This window comes from Haplochromis burtoni, unplaced genomic scaffold (assembly GCF_018398535.1).
Source record: "Haplochromis burtoni strain Fernald_Lab_line unplaced genomic scaffold, NCSU_Asbu1 Contig_1649, whole genome shotgun sequence".
NCBI classification, from domain to species: Eukaryota; Metazoa; Chordata; class Actinopteri; order Cichliformes; family Cichlidae; genus Haplochromis; species Haplochromis burtoni.
The window spans coordinates 1-23,617 of record NW_024584010.1 but is presented as its reverse complement, the minus strand read 5'-3'; the positions used below and the strand labels follow the sequence as shown (position 1 = coordinate 23,617).

The 23,617-nt window shown below is 41.7% G+C and overlaps 5 protein-coding genes and 1 pseudogene across 7 annotated transcripts in view; all 6 read left to right on the top strand.

The window, feature by feature from the left end:
* The window catches only part of LOC102298657 (protocadherin beta-16-like), a 22,237-nt gene extending 4,889 nt beyond the window's left edge, over positions 1–17,348 (top strand). Inside the window, exon 2 of one of the 3 annotated variants that reach the window (XM_042217164.1) lies at positions 15,887–17,348. In XM_042217164.1, coding sequence (XP_042073098.1) covers positions 15,887–15,937 — 51 coding nt within the window. In that variant the 3' untranslated portion in view covers positions 15,938–17,348. Of the gene's footprint in view, positions 1–8,646; positions 8,824–13,021 lie in introns of those variants that run through there. The other 2 variants (XM_042217165.1, XM_042217166.1) reach the window with 2 other exon arrangements.
* On the top strand, positions 1,071–3,825 carry LOC106632847 (protocadherin beta-16-like). The gene has a single exon (XM_014331518.2). It carries the CDS (start codon positions 2,358–2,360, stop codon positions 3,420–3,422), a length of 1,065 nt encoding a protein of 354 aa, XP_014187004.2. The 5' UTR covers positions 1,071–2,357; the 3' UTR covers positions 3,423–3,825.
* Positions 7,437–8,646, top strand: LOC121813417 (protocadherin gamma-A7-like). Its single transcript, XM_042217168.1, has one exon. The coding sequence runs from the start codon at positions 7,682–7,684 to the stop codon at positions 8,561–8,563; it is 882 nt and encodes a 293-aa protein (XP_042073102.1). The 5' UTR covers positions 7,437–7,681; the 3' UTR covers positions 8,564–8,646.
* Positions 8,849–12,353, top strand: LOC121813415 (protocadherin beta-16-like). The gene has a single exon (XM_042217167.1). It carries the CDS (start codon positions 9,897–9,899, stop codon positions 12,336–12,338), a length of 2,442 nt encoding a protein of 813 aa, XP_042073101.1. The 5' UTR covers positions 8,849–9,896; the 3' UTR covers positions 12,339–12,353.
* Positions 17,349–17,356: 8 nt separating the features above from the next.
* LOC121813416 lies at positions 17,357–19,970 on the top strand (annotated as a pseudogene).
* Positions 19,971–19,995: 25 nt separating this feature from the next.
* LOC121813414 (protocadherin beta-16-like) lies at positions 19,996–23,500 on the top strand. Its single transcript, XM_042217163.1, has one exon. It carries the CDS (start codon positions 21,044–21,046, stop codon positions 23,483–23,485), a length of 2,442 nt encoding a protein of 813 aa, XP_042073097.1. The 5' UTR covers positions 19,996–21,043; the 3' UTR covers positions 23,486–23,500.
* The last annotated feature ends 117 nt before the right edge of the window (positions 23,501–23,617 follow it).

The window sequence follows — 23,617 nt, the reverse complement described above, 5'->3', positions numbered from 1 at the left end:
CGATCGCATTATTAAAAGAAGCTAAAAGGTCCTTTAGTAGAGGAGATGAACATTTAGATGAGTTTTCCTCCACCTGCGCTCCGCTTTACGACAATCACATTTTAGACAAGGAATACTGCATTTAGCCAAGGAGGAGATTTGGAGGCAGAAACATCTCCTCTCTTAACTGGACAAATTTCATCTAAAATAGAAAGGCAATAATTATTAAAAAAAGATGGTTGAGAAATCACACCATTTATGAGGGGATAGACTGTAAGTTAAGCGCATCCACAAATTTCTCCGCTGTGGAGGAGTTTAAGATGCGAGAGCTAACCATCCGTTGAACAGGGATTAAAAGACATGTTAAAAACAATAACATGGTGATCAGAAATAGAAATGTCCTCAGAGCAAACCCAAAGTAAGAACAAGGTCCAGTGTGTGACCTTTGCTATGTGTAGGACCGGACACATGCTGAGCAAAATGAAAAGAATCCATAATGTTATAAGTCTCTGGCAATAGGGGTCGGAGTCATCATCAACGTGTATATTAAAGTCCCCAACTATAAGCACCCTAGACAGCTATAGTAGCGGATAAGAAGTCACTGAGCCCTGATAAAAATAAAGCCTGCATTATGATGCCAGGTGGACGATATACCACAGCACAGGTAGAAAGGGATCCTTGTTTCCAATTTTAAGCAGCTGCATCTCAAACGAAAGAAAATGTCCAATTTTCACGGAGCGGCAGGAGAAACGGTCTGGAAAGCCCGCCGCAAGCCCACCACCCCGGCCAGCAACCCGAGGCTGGGTATATAAAAGTATAGCCATCCGGGCAGAGTTCAACAAATGACGCTAGTCTACTCCCAGCTGCCAGGTCTCAGTCAGGAATAGGGGAAAAAGTCGAGTTTTTTGATAATATAAAATCATTCAACAATAATGATTTGTTAGAAGAGATCGAGCGTTAAAAGGCCATATTCAGTGAGGTAGAGCCTCGTCTATTTGCAGAGGCTCAAGTTGAAGGACGTAAGGTACACAGGGTTTGAGCCATCACGCTCGTAGAATCCACTCCGAGGGAATAAAGAGCCAGCCGCAGAGAGTCTGGATAAACCCTCCTGAAGGCAGCACGTCAAAGAGCCGGGCCAGCATATCCAAACAGGGACGTGGAAAACAAGTCCCCCTCCATGGAGCTTTTCTGAGCACAGGAGACAAGGCACGTCTCCACGTCGCTTACCAGCCAAACCCCGACGCCAGGTAAGCCTGAGCTTTACCTGAATACCTCCTCTTCTCCCTCTCCTTTCCGTGGTCTAGAGGGACCGCCGAAATAGCTGAGAGATCCAGCTAATAGTGCAGGGTGGAAAATGCAGAAGGAGGACGAAGAGAGATCGTGAGGATCGGATGGATAGCAAAGCCAGGCTAGCATACACCAAGGCAGCCAATACATCGTTAAAACTAAGTGAGAACAGTAGAGTAGAAGAAAATAACACAAAAGTAGTAGAGCGAAACAAACTGCACCCGGCAGCGGCAGAGCCAAACACAGGCGCTATCATAACGTAGCTCAACAATGAATAACTAGTACATCAATTTTACACACGCGCAAAACAAAAACAATGTTAATATCCTTGAGGAATATTTTTTTTCTAAACAGAATCTTAATGGCATCTAATCAATATTAATATACCTCAAATGTTAACCGCATTCACTTCAGAACCACGGACAGCAGCATTAGCAATATTAATTCATGTTACCTCGTGTCCATTTTGTGCTGTTTCCACAATTCAAGCGCCAAGGTTTACCAGTTATCCATCTTTAAGTAAACTTGTGTTTTCCCGATGCATTTTCCCTTTCGGTCGGTCAGCTGACTTGTTTTATCCGGGCTAACTCTCTTACACCACTGATCTTAACATCACAGTCACTGCCTGTTTTTCTTAATATACTGTTATTGTGATCCTAGAAATTAAACACAATAGATTCTCGATTGTTCTTTTTTCAAGTCCAAATGACAGTGTTAAAGATTCTGTAGGCTGATATTACTGAATTTGCACACATTTGACAGTAAGTTGTCCTGCGGATGAATTTTAGATGATATTCTGCAGTTTTATAGTGCGGACTCTTAGGGCCGCTGTTGACCAGAGTGTTGAGGACTGAGACCATGTTTGTAGCAGCACCGCCCATGTAACATCGACATTATAAAGAGGGAACACGACGCACAAAGATCGAGCGATTCTGATCAAGGAGGATAAATACTGAAGAAAGATTTTTATTTTGGAGAGATTTGCTTTCGCTGACCGGAATATACACTTAGGTTTTGACTTTGGAATACATATCTTCTGTTGTGTGGAATATAGTTGTGAATCCACGTTGAGTGAGAAATCTGAAAGAACAATGAAACGGCAGGTACTGCTATTTGTCTCTCTCCTTTCCCTCGGCCCAGTCTTCGGGCAGGTCAGTTACTCGATTCCGGAGGAAATGACTAGAGGCTCTTTAGTTGGAAGTATAGCACAGGATTTAGGTTTAGAAATTAAACGTTTAATATCAGGAAAAGCCAAGATCTATAGCAGAAATAGCGACCAATACATCGAGCTGAATAGAGAAAGAGGAGTCCTCCTCATCAAGGAGAGAATAGACAGAGAGGCGCTGTGCACAGAGACAGTGCTTTGTGCTTTACATTTTCAGATCCTTTTGGAGAATCCGATGGAATTTTATACGGTTACAGTCCAGATCACAGACATCAATGATAATGCACCAACCTTTGAAAAAAGCGAAATGAATTTCAAAATTAGCGAGTCTGCAACTGCCGGCTCAAAATTTGTTTTGGAACGGGCTGTGGATCTTGATGTTGGTATTAATGCGGTTCAAAACTATGATTTAAAGTCGACCAACAATTTTGCTCTGAGACTGCACAGTAACCCCGATGGACAGAAAAACGTTGAGATGGTACTGCAGAAACCTTTAGACAGAGAGAAACAAGAGCAGATATCCCTCGTGTTAACAGCTGTAGATGGAGGAGAGCCACAGATGTCAGGAACAATGCAGATTCTCATTACAGTTTTAGACGTTAATGATAATGCGCCGGTTTTTACACAGCAAACATACAAAGCTACAGTCACTGAGAATTCACCTAAAGGAACAGTTGTTGCTACTGTTACAGCGTCAGACGCAGATCAAGGTTCTAACAGTAAAATAACATATTCAATCACAAATACGTTAGGTAACGTAAAGAAAATGTTTGAAGTAAACACAGAAAACGGGCAAGTTTCATTGGTTGGAACCATTGATTTTGAAAAAACAAAACGCTTCCAAATAAATATAGGAGCAAGTGATGAGGGGGGACTCACGGATTCTTGTAAACTGATTGTTGATATTCTGGATGTAAACGACAATAAACCTGAAATCAACATAATGTCCAAATCAACTGTGATATCAGAGGATGCAATCTCAACACAGTAGTAACAATGATAAATGTTGAGGACTTAGATTCCGGAGACAGTGGGGTCGTGAAATGTTTATCAAGAAAATGACCATTTATTATAAAATCATCACAAATAATTTCTATACCTTAGTAACAGACAGTGATTTAGACAGAGAGAGAGCCTCTGAGTATAACATCACTGTGACCTGCTCTGATGAGGGAGTGCCCTCCCTCTCCAGCAGCGTCACTCTCACCTTACAGATCTCAGACGTTAATGATAACGCACCTGTCTTTGAGAGGAGCTCATATGAGGCCTACATTGTAGAAAACAACACACCAGGTCTCTCTATATTCACAGTCAAAGCCACAGACGCTGACTGGAACCAGAATGCCCGTGTTTCTTACATACTGGAGGACTCCTCCGTTAACGGAGTGCCAGTCTCCTCAGTCTCCTATGTGTCCGTTAGTGCTGATAGTGGAGTCATCCATGCAGTGCGCTCTTTTGACTACGAGCAGATCAAAGATTTCCACTTCCGCGTAAAAGCGCAGGATGGAGGCTCTCCTCCACTCAGCAGCAACGTGACTGTGAAAATAATGATCCAAGACCAGAACGACAACCCCCCTCAGGTTCTGTACCCAGTCCAGACTGGTGGCTCTCTGGTGGCTGAAATGGTGCCTCGTTCAGCAGATGTGGGCTATCTGGTGACTAAAGTGGTGGCTGTTGATGTGGACTCTGGACAGAATGCCTGGCTCTCCTATAAACTGCAGAAAGCCACAGACAGGGCGCTGTTTGAAGTGGGCTTACAGAATGGAGAAATCAGAACTATCCGCCAAGTCACTGATAAAGATGCTGTCAAACAAAGACTGACTGTTATAGTGGAGGACAACGGGCAGCCCTCTCGTTCAGCTACAGTCTTGTTAACGTGGCGGTGGCGGACAGCTTCCCTGAAGTGCTGTCGGAGTTCACTGAGTTGACACACGACAAGGAGTACAATGACAACCTGACTTTTTACTTAGTCTTGGCTCTGGCTGTAGTTTCCTTCCTCTTCATCACGTGTTTAGTGGTTATTATATCAGTCAAAATCTACAGGTGGAGACAGTCTCGCATCCTGTATCACTCCAACCTGCCTGTCATTCCATATTATCCACCACGTTACTCAGACACTTTGGGGACAGGGACTCTGCCACATGTGTACAATTACGAGGTGTGCAGGACGACTGACTCCAGAAAGAGTGACTGTAAGTTCGGCAGAGCTGGTAGTCAGAACGTGCTGATAATGGACCCCAGTTCTACAGGAACGATGCAGCGGATACAGAGTGAAAAGAGCATCCTGGATGAACCAGACTCTCCTCTGAGGTCAGTTATGAATCTGGTTTCACGGATGTTATGTACAAATGTTTTTAAATAGCATTCAGTATCCGACTATACTGTTGAAATCATCCTGCTATTTTACCAAACCATCGATCTTATATATAATTTACATTTTTAGTCACTGATGACCTATTAGAACTATAAAGGGGAATTACTTTACCGTTGTGAAATTGTACGCTAAGTCTTCTCTAAGCTTTCGTGCAAAAGGTTTTAATGCTAATTATTTTAAATTGTTTCTATATTACATATTGTTATATGAAACGGTGAATCAATTTCTACTTAGTCCTTAAATTTTCCTCTAAAAATATGATGTAATTAAACTTTAGTTAAAATTATTTAGTGACCTCTTTTCTTATCGGTACCAGAATTTTCAATCATTTATTTCACTCTTTCATAAGATTTTGCTAAAGACATTTGACTAAATACTCAGCACTGACAATGTTATAATTTAGTTATACTGTCCAGAAAGGGCATAGCGTTTTATTTATTCTTTTTTTTCCTTCATTTTTTTTTGTTTTGTTTTGTTTTCCTTAATGTAAAACAGTGGTGCCCCCACTCATCTTGATCGTCTTGGATAGTGATTTCAGGACCGCAGACAGCGACACTATTGAACTTATTTGTACTGTTCTTGTATTTTACATATCTTTTTATTATTCCTGTGGGATTTTATCTTCACAAAATTTCCTTATTTAATACTTTGAGTATGCTTTCACGGAATCATTTTCATGACTGATAATTTTAAGAAAGAAAACACTGTTAGTTGGTTTGGCTTTAGCTCACGAGATAGAGGAACTCATGTATCAATGGGACGTGTGGTGTTGGATCAGTAGCTTCTCCGGTCTGAGTGAAAATTACCTTTGGACAAGATATTGAACCCTGAGCTTCTCCCGATGCGTTCATTGGAGTGTGACTGTTAGAAATGTCTTAGCGCAAGAAAAAAATGAATAAATGTGTGAATGAAACATGCTGGACAAGGGGTTTGAGTGTTAAAACAGGTGTTTTTTAAGCGTTTTGTAGAAACCAGTACATTTACCATTCACACTACATTTGGAGCTAATTTATATTGAAGTGAGGAATCAACAGTGTTGAAGAAATCTTTTGTTGTTTGTTTGTGGGTTGTTTTTTTTTTAAATTTACGTTTCCCGTGATAAACATCTGTGATTACAAGTCTTCTATTAAGGATTGCCTGACAGTAGTGTTCTGCAGTTTTGTTTTTTGAACTCTTAGGGCCGCTGTTGACCAGAGTGTTGATGGCTGACAGTAGGGTTGCAACAGCAGCGTATCTCACATAAACGACCACATAACGAGCACGGGGTACGACGAGAAAGAGCGGATATCTAGATGCGCAGAATATCTGATGACAAAGACGACATTTATTTTTTTAATTTTCCGTTGTTCTGGAGGAATATACGCGCTAAAAGATTTTTGTGTAAGCTACAGGATGAACTCCTACTATTGGAATATTTTCGCGTTGTGGAGCATCGTTGATAAAATACTAGGATAGAACAATGAAAGGGCCTGCGCTGTTGTTTTTGCTCTCCTTTCCTTTGGCTCGGTAACTGGACAAGTCAGCTATACAATACCGGAGGAAATGACTAAAGGATCGTTAGTTGGTAATATAGCACAGGATTTGGGTTTACAAATCAAACGTTTAATATCAGGTAAAGCTCGGATTTATACCCGAGACAGCGACCAGTACGTCGAGCTGAACAGAGAAAGAGGAGTCCTCCTCGTTAAAGAAAGGATCGACAGAGAGGCGCTGTGCAAACGGACGACACCGTGTGCTCTACATTTTCAGATCATTTTGGAGAATCCGATGGAATTTTATACGGTTACAGTGCAGATCACAGATATCAATGATAATGCACCAACCTTTGAGAAAACAGAGATGGAGTTTAAAATTAGTGAGTCTGCGGTAACTGGGGCAAAATTTGTTCTGAAAAGGGCTGTGGATGTTGATGTTGGCACCAATGATCTTCAAAGGTACGAAATAAAACCAACTGACAATTTTCGTTCTAAAATGCATAATAATGCTGATGGAAATAAAAATGTTGAGATGGTACTGCAGAAACCTTTGGACAGAGAGAAAGCAAGAGCAGATATCCCTCGTGTTAACAGCTGATAGATGGAGGAGAGCCACAGATGTCAGGAACAATGCAGATTCTCATTACAGTTTTAGACGTTAATGATAATGCGCCGGTTTTTACACAGCAAACATACAAAGCTACAGTCACTGAGAATTCACCTAAAGGAACAGTTGTTGCTACTGTTACAGCGTCAGACGCAGATCAAGGCTTAACAGTAAAATAACATATTCAATCACAAATACTTTAGATAATATCAGGGATGTCTTTAAGATAAACCAAGAGAATGGCGAAGTGACTTTAATTGGGAATATTGACTTTGAGGAGTCACGAAATTTTCAAATAAATTTACTTGCTAGTGATGTTGGAGGACTAACAGACTCCTCTAGGGTTATTGTTGATGTGTTCGATGTCAATGACAACAAACCTGAAATTAGCATAATGACGAAGGCGACCGTGATTTCAGAGGATGCTAAACTCAATACAGTCGTTATGATGATAAATATGAAGAAAGGACTCGGGAGAAAACGGAAAAGTGCTTTTGTATGAGTAGCAAAACAGTACTTTCTAATTAAGAGCATCTGTCAAATAATTTCTATACTTATAACAGACAGTGATTTAGACAGAGAGAGAGCCTCTGAGTATAACATCACTGTGACCTGCTCTGATGAGGGAGTGCCCTCCCTCTCCAGCAGCGTCACTCTCACCTTACAGATCTCAGACGTTAATGATAACGCACCTGTCTTTGAGAGGAGCTCATATGAGGCCTACATTGTAGAAAACAACACACCAGGTCTCTCTATATTCACAGTCAAAGCCACAGACGCTGACTGGAACCAGAATGCCCGTGTTTCTTACATACTGGAGGACTCCTCCGTTAACGGAGTGCCAGTCTCCTCGATATGTGTCCGTTAGTGCTGATAGTGGAGTCATCCATGCAGTGCGCTCTTTTGACTACGAGCAGATCAAAGATTTCCACTTCCGCGTAAAAGCGCAGGATGGAGGCTCTCCTCCACTCAGCAGCAACGTGACTGTGAAAATAATGATCCAGACCAGAACGACAACCCCCCTCAGGTTCTGTACCCAGTCCAGACTGGTGGCTCTCTGGTGGCTGAAATGGTGTCCTCGTTCAGCAGATGTGGGCTATCTGGTGACTAAAGTGGTGGCTGTTGATGTGGACTCTGGACAGAATGCCTGGCTCTCCTATAAACTGCAGAAAGCCACAGACAGGGCGCTGTTTGAAGTGGGCTTACAGAATGGAGAAATCAGAACTATCCGCCAAGTCACTGATAAAGATGCTGTCAAACAAAGACTGACTGTTATAGTGGAGGACAACGGGCAGCCCTCTCGTTCAGCTACAGTCGTTGTTAACGTGGCGGTGGCGGACAGCTTCCCTGAAGTGCTGTCGGAGTTCACTGAGTTGACCCACGACAAGGAGTACAATGACAACCTGACTTTTTACTTAGTCTTGGCTCTGGCTGTAGTTTCCTTCCTCTTCATCACGTGTTTAGTGGTTATTATATCAGTCAAAATCTACAGGTGGAGACAGTCTCGCATCCTGTATCACTCCAACCTGCCTGTCATTCCATATTATCCACCACGTTACTCAGACACTTTGGGACAGGGACTCTGCCACATGTGTACAATTACGAGGTGTGCAGGACGACTGACTCCAGAAAGAGTGACTGTAAGTTCGGCAGAGCTGGTAGTCAGAACGTGCTGATAATGGACCCCAGTTCTACAGGAACGATGCAGCGGATACAGAGTGAAAAGAGCATCCTGGATGAACCAGACTCTCCTCTAGAGGTCAGTTATAAATCTGGTTTCACGGCATGTTAAGGTATTTTAAAAGTTCATAGATTATATATAATATACATTTTCAATCATTGATGGTTTAAGATAACTGCAAAGGTACATTGCCTATTTATTTATTAATTCAGTGCATTAAGCATTGAGCACATTTTCAGTGGGCAATCTGGTTTTCCCTGATAAAAAAAAAAAATGAAAGAGTTTTTCTAATGCAGCTGTTACGATTTCCATATAAAATATTGTTAGATTATCTCTTTAAAAACTTCTGACTGAGAAATTTCATTTGTCCCTTCATCGGCAACAATGTTTCATGCACCGATTTCTTGCTCTTCCGTGACAACAGGCTGAATCATCACCTCACTTTTTTTAAGCAATCACTTCAATGTCTTAATAGATAGTACGATTTCCCCAAAGAACAGAATTAGTTTTGCCTGATTTTGCACATTCATTATCTCCTCACGAATGCACGGTAAATCATTTTATAAATCATTCCCATCGATTGGCACGTCATCATTTCAGCACCAAGAACAGCGATATTATTAAACTTTCTTTTGTCCTTCCCATGCCCAATTATATTTTTAGTGAGGTACTTATACATTTTAACGTACGTTTATTCTTGTTGTAGTTTTTTGTGAAAATGTACTTCTTGCAGTAATTGACAGGGTGCTTTGACTGATTTTTTGATTATAAAGGAGAAAAAAAAGAACAAAATAGAAATACATTTGAACCGTAAACTGTGTTGTAGTGTGCAATCGACGATTACAACGTGGATTGTGTTGTTTCTCTCCAGCTCTCTCTGTCTCTGTCTCTGTCTTTCTCTTTCTCTCTCTCTCCCTCACTCTCTCGCTCTCTCGCTTCAATTTCTTGTATTATTTACTTAAAATCTTACTTGTTACACTTAGCTAACAGCAAGTCTTTTGAACAGTGTAATTTAGGGAGCTGTTGTGCAGTTTTCTGTTATGAACTCTTAGGGCCGCTGTTGACCAGAGTTTTGACGGATGGGAGCAGGGTTATAGCAGCTGAGTACCTCCCATATACGCCCGCATAACGAGGACGGGGTATTACGAGAACGACCAGGCATTCTCGATCCGCAGAATTTCAGATTAAAAATACGACGATTTAAGACTATTCGATGTACAGAGGACTGTAAAGCTACAAGACTGACGTCTGACTTTGGAACTCCTTTCACTCAGCTGGATGCATGTTCGCGTTGTGGAGCATCGTTGATAAAATCCTAGGGTAGGACAATGAAAGGGCCTGCGCTGTTGTGTTTTGCTCTCCTTTCCTTTGGCTCGGTAACTGGACAAGTCAGCTATACAATACCGGAGGAAATGACTAAAGGATCGTTAGTTGGTAATATAGCACAGGATTTGGGTTTACAAATCAAACGTTTAATATCAGGTAAAGCTCGAATTTATACCCGAGACAGCGACCAGTACGTCGAGCTGAACAGAGAAAGAGGAGTCCTCCTCGTTAAAGAAAGGATCGACAGAGAGGCGCTGTGCAAACGGACGACACCGTGTGCTCTACATTTTCAGATCATTTTGGAGAATCCGATGGAATTTTATACGGTTACAGTGCAGATCACAGATATCAATGATAATGCACCAACCTTTGAAGAAGCTGATATTGAATTTAAAATTAGTGAGTCGGCGGTAATTGGTGCAAAATTTGTTCTGGAAAGGGCTGTGGATCTTGATGTTGGCACCAATGATCTTCAAAGGTACGAAATAAAACCAACTGACAATTTCGTTCTTAAAATGCATAATAATGCTGATGGCAATAAAAATGTTGAGATGGTACTGCAGAAACCTTTGGACAGAGAGAAACAAGAGCAGATATCCCTCGTGTTAACAGCTGTAGATGGAGGAGAGCCACAGATGTCAGGAACAATGCAGATTCTCATTACAGTTTTAGACGTTAATGATAATGCGCCGGTTTTTACACAGCAAACATACAAAGCTACAGTCACTGAGAATTCACCTAAAGGAACAGTTGTTGCTACTGTTACAGCGTCAGACGCAGACCAAGGTTCGAACAGTAAAATAACATATTCAATCACAAACAAAGTGGATGACGTCAGGAAAGTCTTTAACATAAACAAGGAGAACGGCGAAGTGACTTTAATTGGGAATACTGACTTCGAGGATTCACGAGGTTTTCAGTTAAGTTTACGTGCTAGTGATGTTGGAGGACTAACAGATTCCTGTAAACTGATTGTTGATGTTCTGGATTTAAATGACAACAAACCTGAAATCAACATAATGTCTAAGTCGACTGTGATTTCGGAGGATGCTAAACTCAATACAGTTGTTACAATGATAAACGTTGAAGACAGGGACACTGGAGAAAGAGGGAATGTTCAATGTTCAGTTAGTGATAGTGTACCTTTCATTTTGAAATCATCAACAAATCACTTCTATACCTTAGTAACAGACAGTGATTTAGACAGAGAGAGAGCCTCTGAGTATAACATCACTGTGACCTGCTCTGATGAGGGAGTGCCCTCCCTCTCCAGCAGCGTCACTCTCACCTTACAGATCTCAGACGTTAATGATAACGCACCTGTCTTTGAGAGGAGCTCATATGAGGCCTACATTGTAGAAAACAACACACCAGGTCTCTCTATATTCACAGTCAAAGCCACAGACGCTGACTGGAACCAGAATGCCCGTGTTTCTTACATACTGGAGGACTCCTCCGTTAACGGAGTGCCAGTCTCCTCATATGTGTCCGTTAGTGCTGATAGTGGAGTCATCCATGCAGTGCGCTCTTTTGACTACGAGCAGATCAAAGATTTCCACTTCCGCGTAAAAGCGCAGGATGGAGGCTCTCCTCCACTCAGCAGCAACGTGACTGTGAAAATAATGATCCAGGACCAGAACGACAACCCCCCTCAGGTTCTGTACCCAGTCCAGACTGGTGGCTCTCTGGTGGCTGAAATGGTGCCTCGTTCAGCAGATGTGGGCTATCTGGTGACTAAAGTGGTGGCTGTTGATGTGGACTCTGGACAGAATGCCTGGCTCTCCTATAAACTGCAGAAAGCCACAGACAGGGCGCTGTTTGAAGTGGGCTTACAGAATGGAGAAATCAGAACTATCCGCCAAGTCACTGATAAAGATGCTGTCAAACAAAGACTGACTGTTATAGTGGAGGACAACGGGCAGCCCTCTCGTTCAGCTACAGTCATTGTTAACGTGGCGGTGGCGGACAGCTTCCCTGAAGTGCTGTCGGAGTTCACTGAGTTGACCCACGACAAGGAGTACAATGACAACCTGACTTTTTACTTAGTCTTGGCTCTGGCTGTAGTTTCCTTCCTCTTCATCACGTGTTTAGTGGTTATTATATCAGTCAAAATCTACAGGTGGAGACAGTCTCGCATCCTGTATCACTCCAACCTGCCTGTCATTCCATATTATCCACCACGTTACTCAGACACTTTGGGGACAGGGACTCTGCCACATGTGTACAATTACGAGGTGTGCAGGACGACTGACTCCAGAAAGAGTGACTGTAAGTTCGGCAGAGCTGGTAGTCAGAACGTGCTGATAATGGACCCCAGTTCTACAGGAACGATGCAGCGGATACAGAGTGAAAAGAGCATCCTGGATGAACCAGACTCTCCTCTTGAGGTTAGTCTTAAATGTTTTCTACATCATCATACAAATATCAGATTGCTTAAGTTATAGATTCATATATAATACAATTAAAATAACGTTATCGTCCATATGATCTCAAATTTGTATTTCCAGTGGCTTATATATTTCCACTTAAACAAACTGTTATTTATTAAGATTTGGAATTTTTTTCGTTTCATATTTAGGGTGGAAAATGCAGAAGGAGGACGAAGAGAGATCGTGAGGATCGGATGGATAGCAAAGCCAGGCTAGCATACACCAAGGCAGCCAATACATCGTTAAAACTAAGTGAGAACAGTAGAGTAGAAGAAAATAACACAAAAGTAGTAGAGCGCAACAAACTGCACCCGGCAGCGGCAGAGCCAAACACAGGCGCTATCATAACGTAGCTCAACAATGAATAACTAGTACATCAATTTTACACACGCGCAAAACAAAAACAATGTTAATATGCTTGAGGAATATTTTTTTTCTAAACAGAATCTTAATGGCATCTAATCAATGTTAATATACCTCAAATGTTAACCGCATTCACTTCAGAACCACGGACAGCAGCATTAGCAATATTAATTCATGTTACCTCGTGTCCATTTTGTGCTGTTTCCACAATTCAAGCGCCAAGGTTTACCAGTTATCCATCTTTAAGTAAACTTGTGTTTTCCCGATGCATTTTCCCTTTCGGCCGGTCAGCTGACTTGTTTTATCCGGGCTAACTCTCTTACGCCATTGATATCTTAACATCACAGTCACTGCCTGTTTTTCTTAATATACTGTTATTGTGATCCTAGAAATTAAACACAATAGATTCTCGATTGTTCTTTTTTCAAGTCCAAATGACAGTGTTAAAGATTCTGTAGGCTGATATTACTGAATTTGCACATATTTGACAGTAAGTTGTCCTGCGGATGAATTTTAGATGATATTCTGCAGTTTTATAGTGCGGACTCTTAGGGCCGCTGTTGACCAGAGTGTTGAGGACTGAGACCATGTTTGTAGCAGCACCGCCCATGTAACATCGACATTATGAAGAGGGAACACGACGCACAAAGATCGAGCGATTCTGATCAAGGAGGATAAATACTGAAGAAAGATTTTTATTTTGGAGCGATTTGCTTTCGCTGACCGGAATATACACTTAGGTTTTGACTTTTGAATACATATCTTCTGTTGTGTGGAATATAGGTTGTGAATCCACGTTGAGTGAGAAATCTGACAGAACAATGAAACGGCAGGTACTGCTGTTTGTCTCTTTCCTTTCCCTCGGCCCAGTCTTCGGGCAGGTCAGTTACTCGATTCCGGAGGAAATGACTAGAGGCTCTTTAGTTGGAAGTATAGCACAGGATTTAGGTTTAGAAATTAAACGTTTAATATCAGGAAAAGCCAAGATCTATAGCAGAAATAGCGACCAATACATCGAGCTGAATAGAGAAAGAGGAGTCCTCCTCATCAAGGAGAGAATAGACAGAGAGGCGCTGTGCACAGAGAAAGCGCTTTGTGCTTTGGATTTTCAGATCCTTTTGGAGAATCCGATGGAATTTTATACGGTTACAGTCCAGATCATAGACATCAATGATAATGCACCAACCTTTGAAAAACACGAAATGCATTTCAAAATTAGCGAGTCAGCCGCAACAGGAGCAAAATTCGACCTGGAACGGGCTGTGGATCTGGATGTTGGTATTAATGATCTCCAGAAATACGAACTAAAACCAACTGACAATTTTGGTCTAAAACTGCACAGTAACCCTGATGGACACAAAAACGTTGAGATGGTACTGTTGAAACCTTTAGACAGAGAGAAACAAGAGCAGATCAGTCTCGTGTTAACAGCTGTAGATGGAGGGGAGCCACAGATGTCTGGAACAATGCAGATTCTCATTACAGTTTTAGACGTTAATGATAATGCGCCGGTTTTTACACAGAAAACATACAAAGCTACAGTCACTGAGAATTCACCTAAAGGAACAGTCGTTGCTACTGTTACAGCGTCAGACGCTGATCAAGGCTCTAACAGTAAAATAACATATTCAATCACAAATACGTTAGACAATGTCCGGAAAATGTTTTATGTAAATGAGGAAAACGGGCAAGTTTCATTAATTGAAACCATTGACTTTGAAAAGTCAAAACGTTTTCAAATAAATCTCCGTGCTAATGACGATGGAGGACTAACAGACTCATGTAAGCTGATTGTTGATGTTCTCGATGTAAACGACAATAAACCTGAAATCAACATAATGTCCAAATCAACTGTGATATCAGAGGATGCCAATCTCAACACAGTAGTAACAATGATAAATGTTGAGGACTTAGATTCCGGAGACAGTGGGGTCGTGAAATGTTTACAAGAAAATACCATTTATTATAAAATCATCACAAATAATTTCTATACCTTAGTAACAGACAGTGATTTAGACAGAGAGAGAGCCTCTGAGTATAACATCACTGTGACCTGCTCTGATGAGGGAGTGCCCTCCCTCTCCAGCAGCGTCACTCTCACCTTACAGATCTCAGACGTTAATGATAACGCACCTGTCTTTGAGAGGAGCTCATATGAGGCCTACATTGTAGAAAACAACACACCAGGTCTCTCTATATTCACAGTCAAAGCCACAGACGCTGACTGGAACCAGAATGCCCGTGTTTCTTACATACTGGAGGACTCCTCCGTTAACGGAGTGCCAGTCTCCTCGTATGTGTCCGTTAGTGCTGATAGTGGAGTCATCCATGCAGTGCGCTCTTTTGACTACGAGCAGATCAAAGATTTCCACTTCCGCGTAAAAGCGCAGGATGGAGGCTCTCCTCCACTCAGCAGCAACGTGACTGTGAAAATAATGATCCAAGACCAGAACGACAACCCCCCTCAGGTTCTGTACCCAGTCCAGACTGGTGGCTCTCTGGTGGCTGAAATGGTGCCTCGTTCAGCAGATGTGGGCTATCTGGTGACTAAAGTGGTGGCTGTTGATGTGGACTCTGGACAGAATGCCTGGCTCTCCTATAAACTGCAGAAAGCCACAGACAGGGCGCTGTTTGAAGTGGGCTTACAGAATGGAGAAATCAGAACTATCCGCCAAGTCACTGATAAAGATGCTGTCAAACAAAGACTGACTGTTATAGTGGAGGACAACGGGCAGCCCTCTCGTTCAGCTACAGTCGTTGTTAACGTGGCGGTGGCGGACAGCTTCCCTGAAGTGCTGTCGGAGTTCACTGAGTTGACACACGACAAGGAGTACAATGACAACCTGACTTTTTACTTAGTCTTGGCTCTGGCTGTAGTTTCCTTCCTCTTCATCACGTGTTTAGTGGTTATTATATCAGTCAAAATCTACAGGTGGAGACAGTCTCGCATCCTGTATCACTCCAACCTGCCTGTCATTCCATATTATCCACCACGTTACTCAGACACTTTGGGGACAGGGACTCTGCCACATGTGTACAATTACGAGGTGTGCAGGACGACTGACTCCAGAAAGAGTGACTGTAAGTTCGGCAGAGCTGGTAGTCAGAACGTGCTGATAATGGACCCCAGTTCTACAGGAACGATGCAGCGGATACAGAGTGAAAAGAGCATCCTGGATGAACCAGACTCTCCTCTAGAGGTCAGTTATGAATGTGGCTTCAACTTTATGTCACAATGTCTTTTTAAATGATTCAGTATCCGACTATACTGTTGAAATCATCCTGCTATTTTACCAAACCATCGATCTTATATATAATTTACATTTTTAGTCACTGATGACCTATAGAACTATAAAGGGGAATTACTTTACCGTTGTGAAATTGTACGCTAAGTCTTCTCTAAGCTTTCGTGCAAAAGGTTTTAATGCTAATTATTTTAAATTGTTTCTATATTACATATTGTTATATGAAACGGTGAATCAATTTCTACTTAGTCCTTAAATTTTCCTCTAAAAATATGATGTAATTAAACTTTAGTTAAAATTATTTAGTGACCTCTTTTCTTATCGGTACCAGAATTTTCAATCATTTATTTCACTCTTTCATAAGATTTTGCTAAAGACATTTGACTAAATACTCAGCACTGACAATGTTATAATTTAGTTATACTGTCCAGAAAGGGCATAGCGTTTTATTTATTCTTTTTTTTCCTTCATTTTTTTTTGTTTTGTTTTGTTTTCCTTAATGTAAAACAGTGGTGCCCCCACTCATCTTGATCGTCTTGGATAGTGATTTCAGGACCGCAGACAGCGACACTATTGAACTTATTTGTACTGTTCTTGTATTTTACATATCTTTTTATTATTCCTGTGGGATTTTATCTTCACAAAATTTCCTTATTTAATACTTTGAGTATGCTTTCACGGAATCATTTTCATGACTGATAATTTTAAGAAAGAAAACACTGTTAGTTGGTTTGGCTTTAGCTCACGAGATAGAGGAACTCATGTATCAATGGGACGTGTGGTGTTGGATCAGTAGCTTCTCCGGTCTGAGTGAAAATTACCTTTGGACAAGATATTGAACCCTGAGCTTCTCCCGATGCGTTCATTGGAGTGTGACTGTTAGAAATGTCTTAGCGCAAGAAAAAAATGAATAAATGTGTGAATGAAACATGCTGGACAAGGGGTTTGAGTGTTAAAACAGGTGTTTTTTAAGCGTTTTGTAGAAACCAGTACATTTACCATTCACACTACATTTGGAGCTAATTTATATTGAAGTGAGGAATCAACAGTGTTGAAGAAATCTTTTGTTGTTTGTTTGTGGGTTGTTTTTTTTTTAAATTTACGTTTCCCGTGATAAACATCTGTGATTACAAGTCTTCTATTAAGGATTGCCTGACAGTAGTGTTCTGCAGTTTTGTTTTTTGAACTCTTAGGGCCGCTGTTGACCAGAGTGTTGATGGCTGACAGTAGGGTTGCAACAGCAGCGTATCTCACATAAACGACCACATAACGAGCACGGGGTACGACGAGAAAGAGCGGATATCTAGATGCGCAGAATATCTGATGACAAAGACGACATTTATTTTTTTAATTTTCCGTTGTTCTGGGAGGAATATACCGCTAAAAGATTTTTGTGTCTACCAGGAATTGAACTCCTTTCACTCAGCTGGATATATTTTCGCGTTGTGGAGCCTCGTTGATAAAATACTAGGATAGAACAATGAAAGGGCCTGCGCTGTTGTTTTTTGCTCTCCTTTCCTTTGGCTCGGTAACTGGACAAGTCAGCTATACAATACCGGAGGAAATGACTAAAGGATCGTTAGTTGGTAATATAGCACAGGATTTGGGTTTACAAATCAAACGTTTAATATCAGGTAAAGCTCGGATTTATACCCGAGACAGCGACCAGTACGTCGAGCTGAACAGAGAAAGAGGAGTCCTCCTCGTTAAAGAAAGGATCGACAGAGAGGCGCTGTGCAAACGGACGACACCGTGTGCTCTACATTTTCAGATCATTTTGGAGAATCCGATGGAATTTTATACGGTTACAGTGCAGATCACAGATATCAATGATAATGCACCAACCTTTGAGAAAACAGAGATGGAGTTTAAAATTAGTGAGTCTGCGGTAACTGGGGCAAAATTTGTTCTGAAAAGGGCTGTGGATGTTGATGTTGGCACCAATGATCTTCAAAGGTACGAAATAAAACCAACTGACAATTTTGTTCTAAAATGCATAATAATGCTGATGGAATAAAAATGTTGAGATGGTACTGCAGAAACCTTTGGACAGAGAGAAACAAGAGCAGATATCCCTCGTGTTAACAGCTGTAGATGGAGGAGAGCCACAGATGTCAGGAACAATGCAGATTCTCATTACAGTTTTAGACGTTAATGATAATGCGCCGGTTTTTACACAGCAAACATACAAAGCTACAGTCACTGAGAATTCACCTAAAGGAACAGTTGTTGCTACTGTTACAGCGTCAGACGCAGATCAAGGCTCTAACAGTAAAATAACATATTCAATCACAAATACTTTAGATAATATCAGGGATGTCTTTAAGATAAACCAAGAGAATGGCGAAGTGACTTTAATTGGGAATATTGACTTTGAGGAGTCACGAAATTTTCAAATAAATTTACTTGCTAGTGATGTTGGAGGACTAACAGACTCCTCTAGGGTTATTGTTGATGTGTTCGATGTCAATGACAACAAACCTGAAATTAGCATAATGACGAAGGCGACCGTGATTTCAGAGGATGCTAAACTCAATACAGTCGTTATGATGATAAATATCGAAGATAAGGACTCGGGAGAAAACGGAAAAGTTTATTGTTCAGTAAGCGAAAACATAGCATTCATGCTAAAAAAATCTAGAAATAATTTCTATAATTTATAACAGACAGTGATTTAGACAGAGAGAGAGCCTCTGAGTATAACATCACTGTGACCTGCTCTGATGAGGGAGTGCCCTCCCTCTCCAGCAGCGTCACTCTCACCTTACAGATCTCAGACGTTAATGATAACGCACCTGTCTTTGAGAGGAGCTCATATGAGGCCTACATTGTAGAAAACAACACACCAGGTCTCTCTATATTCACAGTCAAAGCCACAGACGCTGACTGGAACCAGAATGCCCGTGTTTCTTACATACTGGAGGACTCCTCCGTTAACGGAGTGCCAGTCTCCTCGTATGTGTCCGTTAGTGCTGATAGTGGAGTCATCCATGCAGTGCGCTCTTTTGACTACGAGCAGATCAAAGATTTCCACTTCCGCGTAAAAGCGCAGGATGGAGGCTCTCCTCCACTCAGCAGCAACGTGACTGTGAAAATAATGATCCAAGACCAGAACGACAACCCCCCTCAGGTTCTGTACCCAGTCCAGACTGGTGGCTCTCTGGTGGCTGAAATGGTGCCTCGTTCAGCAGATGTGGGCTATCTGGTGACTAAAGTGGTGGCTGTTGATGTGGACTCTGGACAGAATGCCTGGCTCTCCTATAAACTGCAGAAAGCCACAGACAGGGCGCTGTTTGAAGTGGGCTTACAGAATGGAGAAATCAGAACTATCCGCCAAGTCACTGATAAAGATGCTGTCAAACAAAGACTGACTGTTATAGTGGAGGACAACGGGCAGCCCTCTCGTTCAGCTACAGTCGTTGTTAACGTGGCGGTGGCGGACAGCTTCCCTGAAGTGCTGTCGGAGTTCACTGAGTTGACCCACGACAAGGAGTACAATGACAACCTGACTTTTTACTTAGTCTTGGCTCTGGCTGTAGTTTCCTTCCTCTTCATCACGTGTTTAGTGGTTATTATATCAGTCAAAATCTACAGGTGGAGACAGTCTCGCATCCTGTATCACTCCAACCTGCCTGTCATTCCATATTATCCACCACGTTACTCAGACACTTTGGGGACAGGGACTCTGCCACATGTGTACAATTACGAGGTGTGCAGGACGACTGACTCCAGAAAGAGTGACTGTAAGTTCGGCAGAGCTGGTAGTCAGAACGTGCTGATAATGGACCCCAGTTCTACAGGAACGATGCAGCGGATACAGAGTGAAAAGAGCATCCTGGATGAACCAGACTCTCCTCTAGAGGTCAGTTATAAATCTGGTTTCACGGCATGTTAAGGTATTTTAAAAGTTCATAGATTATATATAATATACATTTTCAATCATTGATGGTTTAAGATAACTGCAAAGGTACATTGCCTATTTATTTATTAATTCAGTGCATTAAGCATTGAGCACATTTTCAGTGGGCAATCTGGTTTTCCCTGATAAAAAAAAAAAATGAAAGAGTTTTTCTAATGCAGCTGTTACGATTTCCATATAAAATATTGTTAGATTATCTCTTTAAAAACTTCTGACTGAGAAATTTCATTTGTCCCTTCATCGGCAACAATGTTTCATGCACCGATTTCTTGCTCTTCCGTGACAACAGGCTGAATCATCACCTCACTTTTTTTAAGCAATCACTTCAATGTCTTAATAGATAGTACGATTTCCCCAAAGAACAGAATTAGTTTTGCCTGATTTTGCACATTCATTATCTCCTCACGAATGCACGGTAAATCATTTTATAAATCATTCCCATCGATTGGCACGTCATCATTTCAGCACCAAGAACAGCGATATTATTAAACTTTCTTTTGTCCTTCCCATGCCCAATTATATTTTTAGTGAGGTACTTATACATTTTAACGTACGTTTATTCTTGTTGTAGTTTTTTGTGAAAATGTACTTCTTGCAGTAATTGACAGGGTGCTTTGACTGATTTTTTGATTATAAAGGAGAAAAAAAAGAACAAAATAGAAATACATTTGAACCGTAAACTGTGTTGTAGTGTGCAATCGACGATTACAACGTGGATTGTGTTGTTTCTCTCCAGCTCTCTCTGTCTCTGTCTCTGTCTTTCTCTTTCTCTCTCTCTCCCTCACTCTCTCGCTCTCTCGCTTCAATTTCTTGTATTATTTACTTAAAATCTTACTTGTTACACTTAGCTAACAGCAAGTCTTTTGAACAGTGTAATTTAGGGAGCTGTTGTGCAGTTTTCTGTTATGAACTCTTAGGGCCGCTGTTGACCAGAGTTTTGACGGATGGGAGCAGGGTTATAGCAGCTGAGTACCTCCCATATACGCCCGCATAACGAGGACGGGGTATTACGAGAACGACCAGGCATTCTCGATCCGCAGAATTTCAGATTAAAAATACGACGATTTAAGACTATTCGATGTACAGAGGACTGTAAAGCTACAAGACTGACGTCTGACTTTGGAACTCCTTTCACTCAGCTGGATGCATGTTCGCGTTGTGGAGCATCGTTGATAAAATCCTAGGGTAGGACAATGAAAGGGCCTGCGCTGTTGTGTTTTGCTCTCCTTTCCTTTGGCTCGGTAACTGGACAAGTCAGCTATACAATACCGGAGGAAATGACTAAAGGATCGTTAGTTGGTAATATAGCACAGGATTTGGGTTTACAAATCAAACGTTTAATATCAGGTAAAGCTCGAATTTATACCCGAGACAGCGACCAGTACGTCGAGCTGAACAGAGAAAGAGGAGTCCTCCTCGTTAAAGAAAGGATCGACAGAGAGGCGCTGTGCAAACGGACGACACCGTGTGCTCTACATTTTCAGATCATTTTGGAGAATCCGATGGAATTTTATACGGTTACAGTGCAGATCACAGATATCAATGATAATGCACCAACCTTTGAAGAAGCTGATATTGAATTTAAAATTAGTGAGTCGGCGGTAATTGGTGCAAAATTTGTTCTGGAAAGGGCTGTGGATCTTGATGTTGGCACCAATGATCTTCAAAGGTACGAAATAAAACCAACTGACAATTTCGTTCTTAAAATGCATAATAATGCTGATGGCAATAAAAATGTTGAGATGGTACTGCAGAAACCTTTGGACAGAGAGAAACAAGAGCAGATATCCCTCGTGTTAACAGCTGTAGATGGAGGAGAGCCACAGATGTCAGGAACAATGCAGATTCTCATTACAGTTTTAGACGTTAATGATAATGCGCCGGTTTTTACACAGCAAACATACAAAGCTACAGTCACTGAGAATTCACCTAAAGGAACAGTTGTTGCTACTGTTACAGCGTCAGACGCAGACCAAGGTTCGAACAGTAAAATAACATATTCAATCACAAACAAAGTGGATGACGTCAGGAAAGTCTTTAACATAAACAAGGAGAACGGCGAAGTGACTTTAATTGGGAATACTGACTTCGAGGATTCACGAGGTTTTCAGTTAAGTTTACGTGCTAGTGATGTTGGAGGACTAACAGATTCCTGTAAACTGATTGTTGATGTTCTGGATTTAAATGACAACAAACCTGAAATCAACATAATGTCTAAGTCGACTGTGATTTCGGAGGATGCTAAACTCAATACAGTTGTTACAATGATAAACGTTGAAGACAGGGACACTGGAGAAAGAGGGAATGTTCAATGTTCAGTTAGTGATAGTGTACCTTTCATTTTGAAATCATCAACAAATCACTTCTATACCTTAGTAACAGACAGTGATTTAGACAGAGAGAGAGCCTCTGAGTATAACATCACTGTGACCTGCTCTGATGAGGGAGTGCCCTCCCTCTCCAGCAGCGTCACTCTCACCTTACAGATCTCAGACGTTAATGATAACGCACCTGTCTTTGAGAGGAGCTCATATGAGGCCTACATTGTAGAAAACAACACACCAGGTCTCTCTATATTCACAGTCAAAGCCACAGACGCTGACTGGAACCAGAATGCCCGTGTTTCTTACATACTGGAGGACTCCTCCGTTAACGGAGTGCCAGTCTCCTCATATGTGTCCGTTAGTGCTGATAGTGGAGTCATCCATGCAGTGCGCTCTTTTGACTACGAGCAGATCAAAGATTTCCACTTCCGCGTAAAAGCGCAGGATGGAGGCTCTCCTCCACTCAGCAGCAACGTGACTGTGAAAATAATGATCCAGGACCAGAACGACAACCCCCCTCAGGTTCTGTACCCAGTCCAGACTGGTGGCTCTCTGGTGGCTGAAATGGTGCCTCGTTCAGCAGATGTGGGCTATCTGGTGACTAAAGTGGTGGCTGTTGATGTGGACTCTGGACAGAATGCCTGGCTCTCCTATAAACTGCAGAAAGCCACAGACAGGGCGCTGTTTGAAGTGGGCTTACAGAATGGAGAAATCAGAACTATCCGCCAAGTCACTGATAAAGATGCTGTCAAACAAAGACTGACTGTTATAGTGGAGGACAACGGGCAGCCCTCTCGTTCAGCTACAGTCATTGTTAACGTGGCGGTGGCGGACAGCTTCCCTGAAGTGCTGTCGGAGTTCACTGAGTTGACCCACGACAAGGAGTACAATGACAACCTGACTTTTTACTTAGTCTTGGCTCTGGCTGTAGTTTCCTTCCTCTTCATCACGTGTTTAGTGGTTATTATATCAGTCAAAATCTACAGGTGGAGACAGTCTCGCATCCTGTATCACTCCAACCTGCCTGTCATTCCATATTATCCACCACGTTACTCAGACACTTTGGGGACAGGGACTCTGCCACATGTGTACAATTACGAGGTGTGCAGGACGACTGACTCCAGAAAGAGTGACTGTAAGTTCGGCAGAGCTGGTAGTCAGAACGTGCTGATAATGGACCCCAGTTCTACAGGAACGATGCAGCGGATACAGAGTGAAAAGAGCATCCTGGATGAACCAGACTCTCCTCTTGAGGTTAGTCTTAAATGTTTTCTACATCATCATACAAATATCAGATTGCTTAAGTTATAGATTCATATATAATACAATTAAAATAACGTTATCGTCCATATGATCTCAAATTTGTATTTCCAGTGGCTTATATATTTCCACTTAAACAAACTGTTATTTATTAAGATTTGGAATTTTTTTCGTTTCATATTT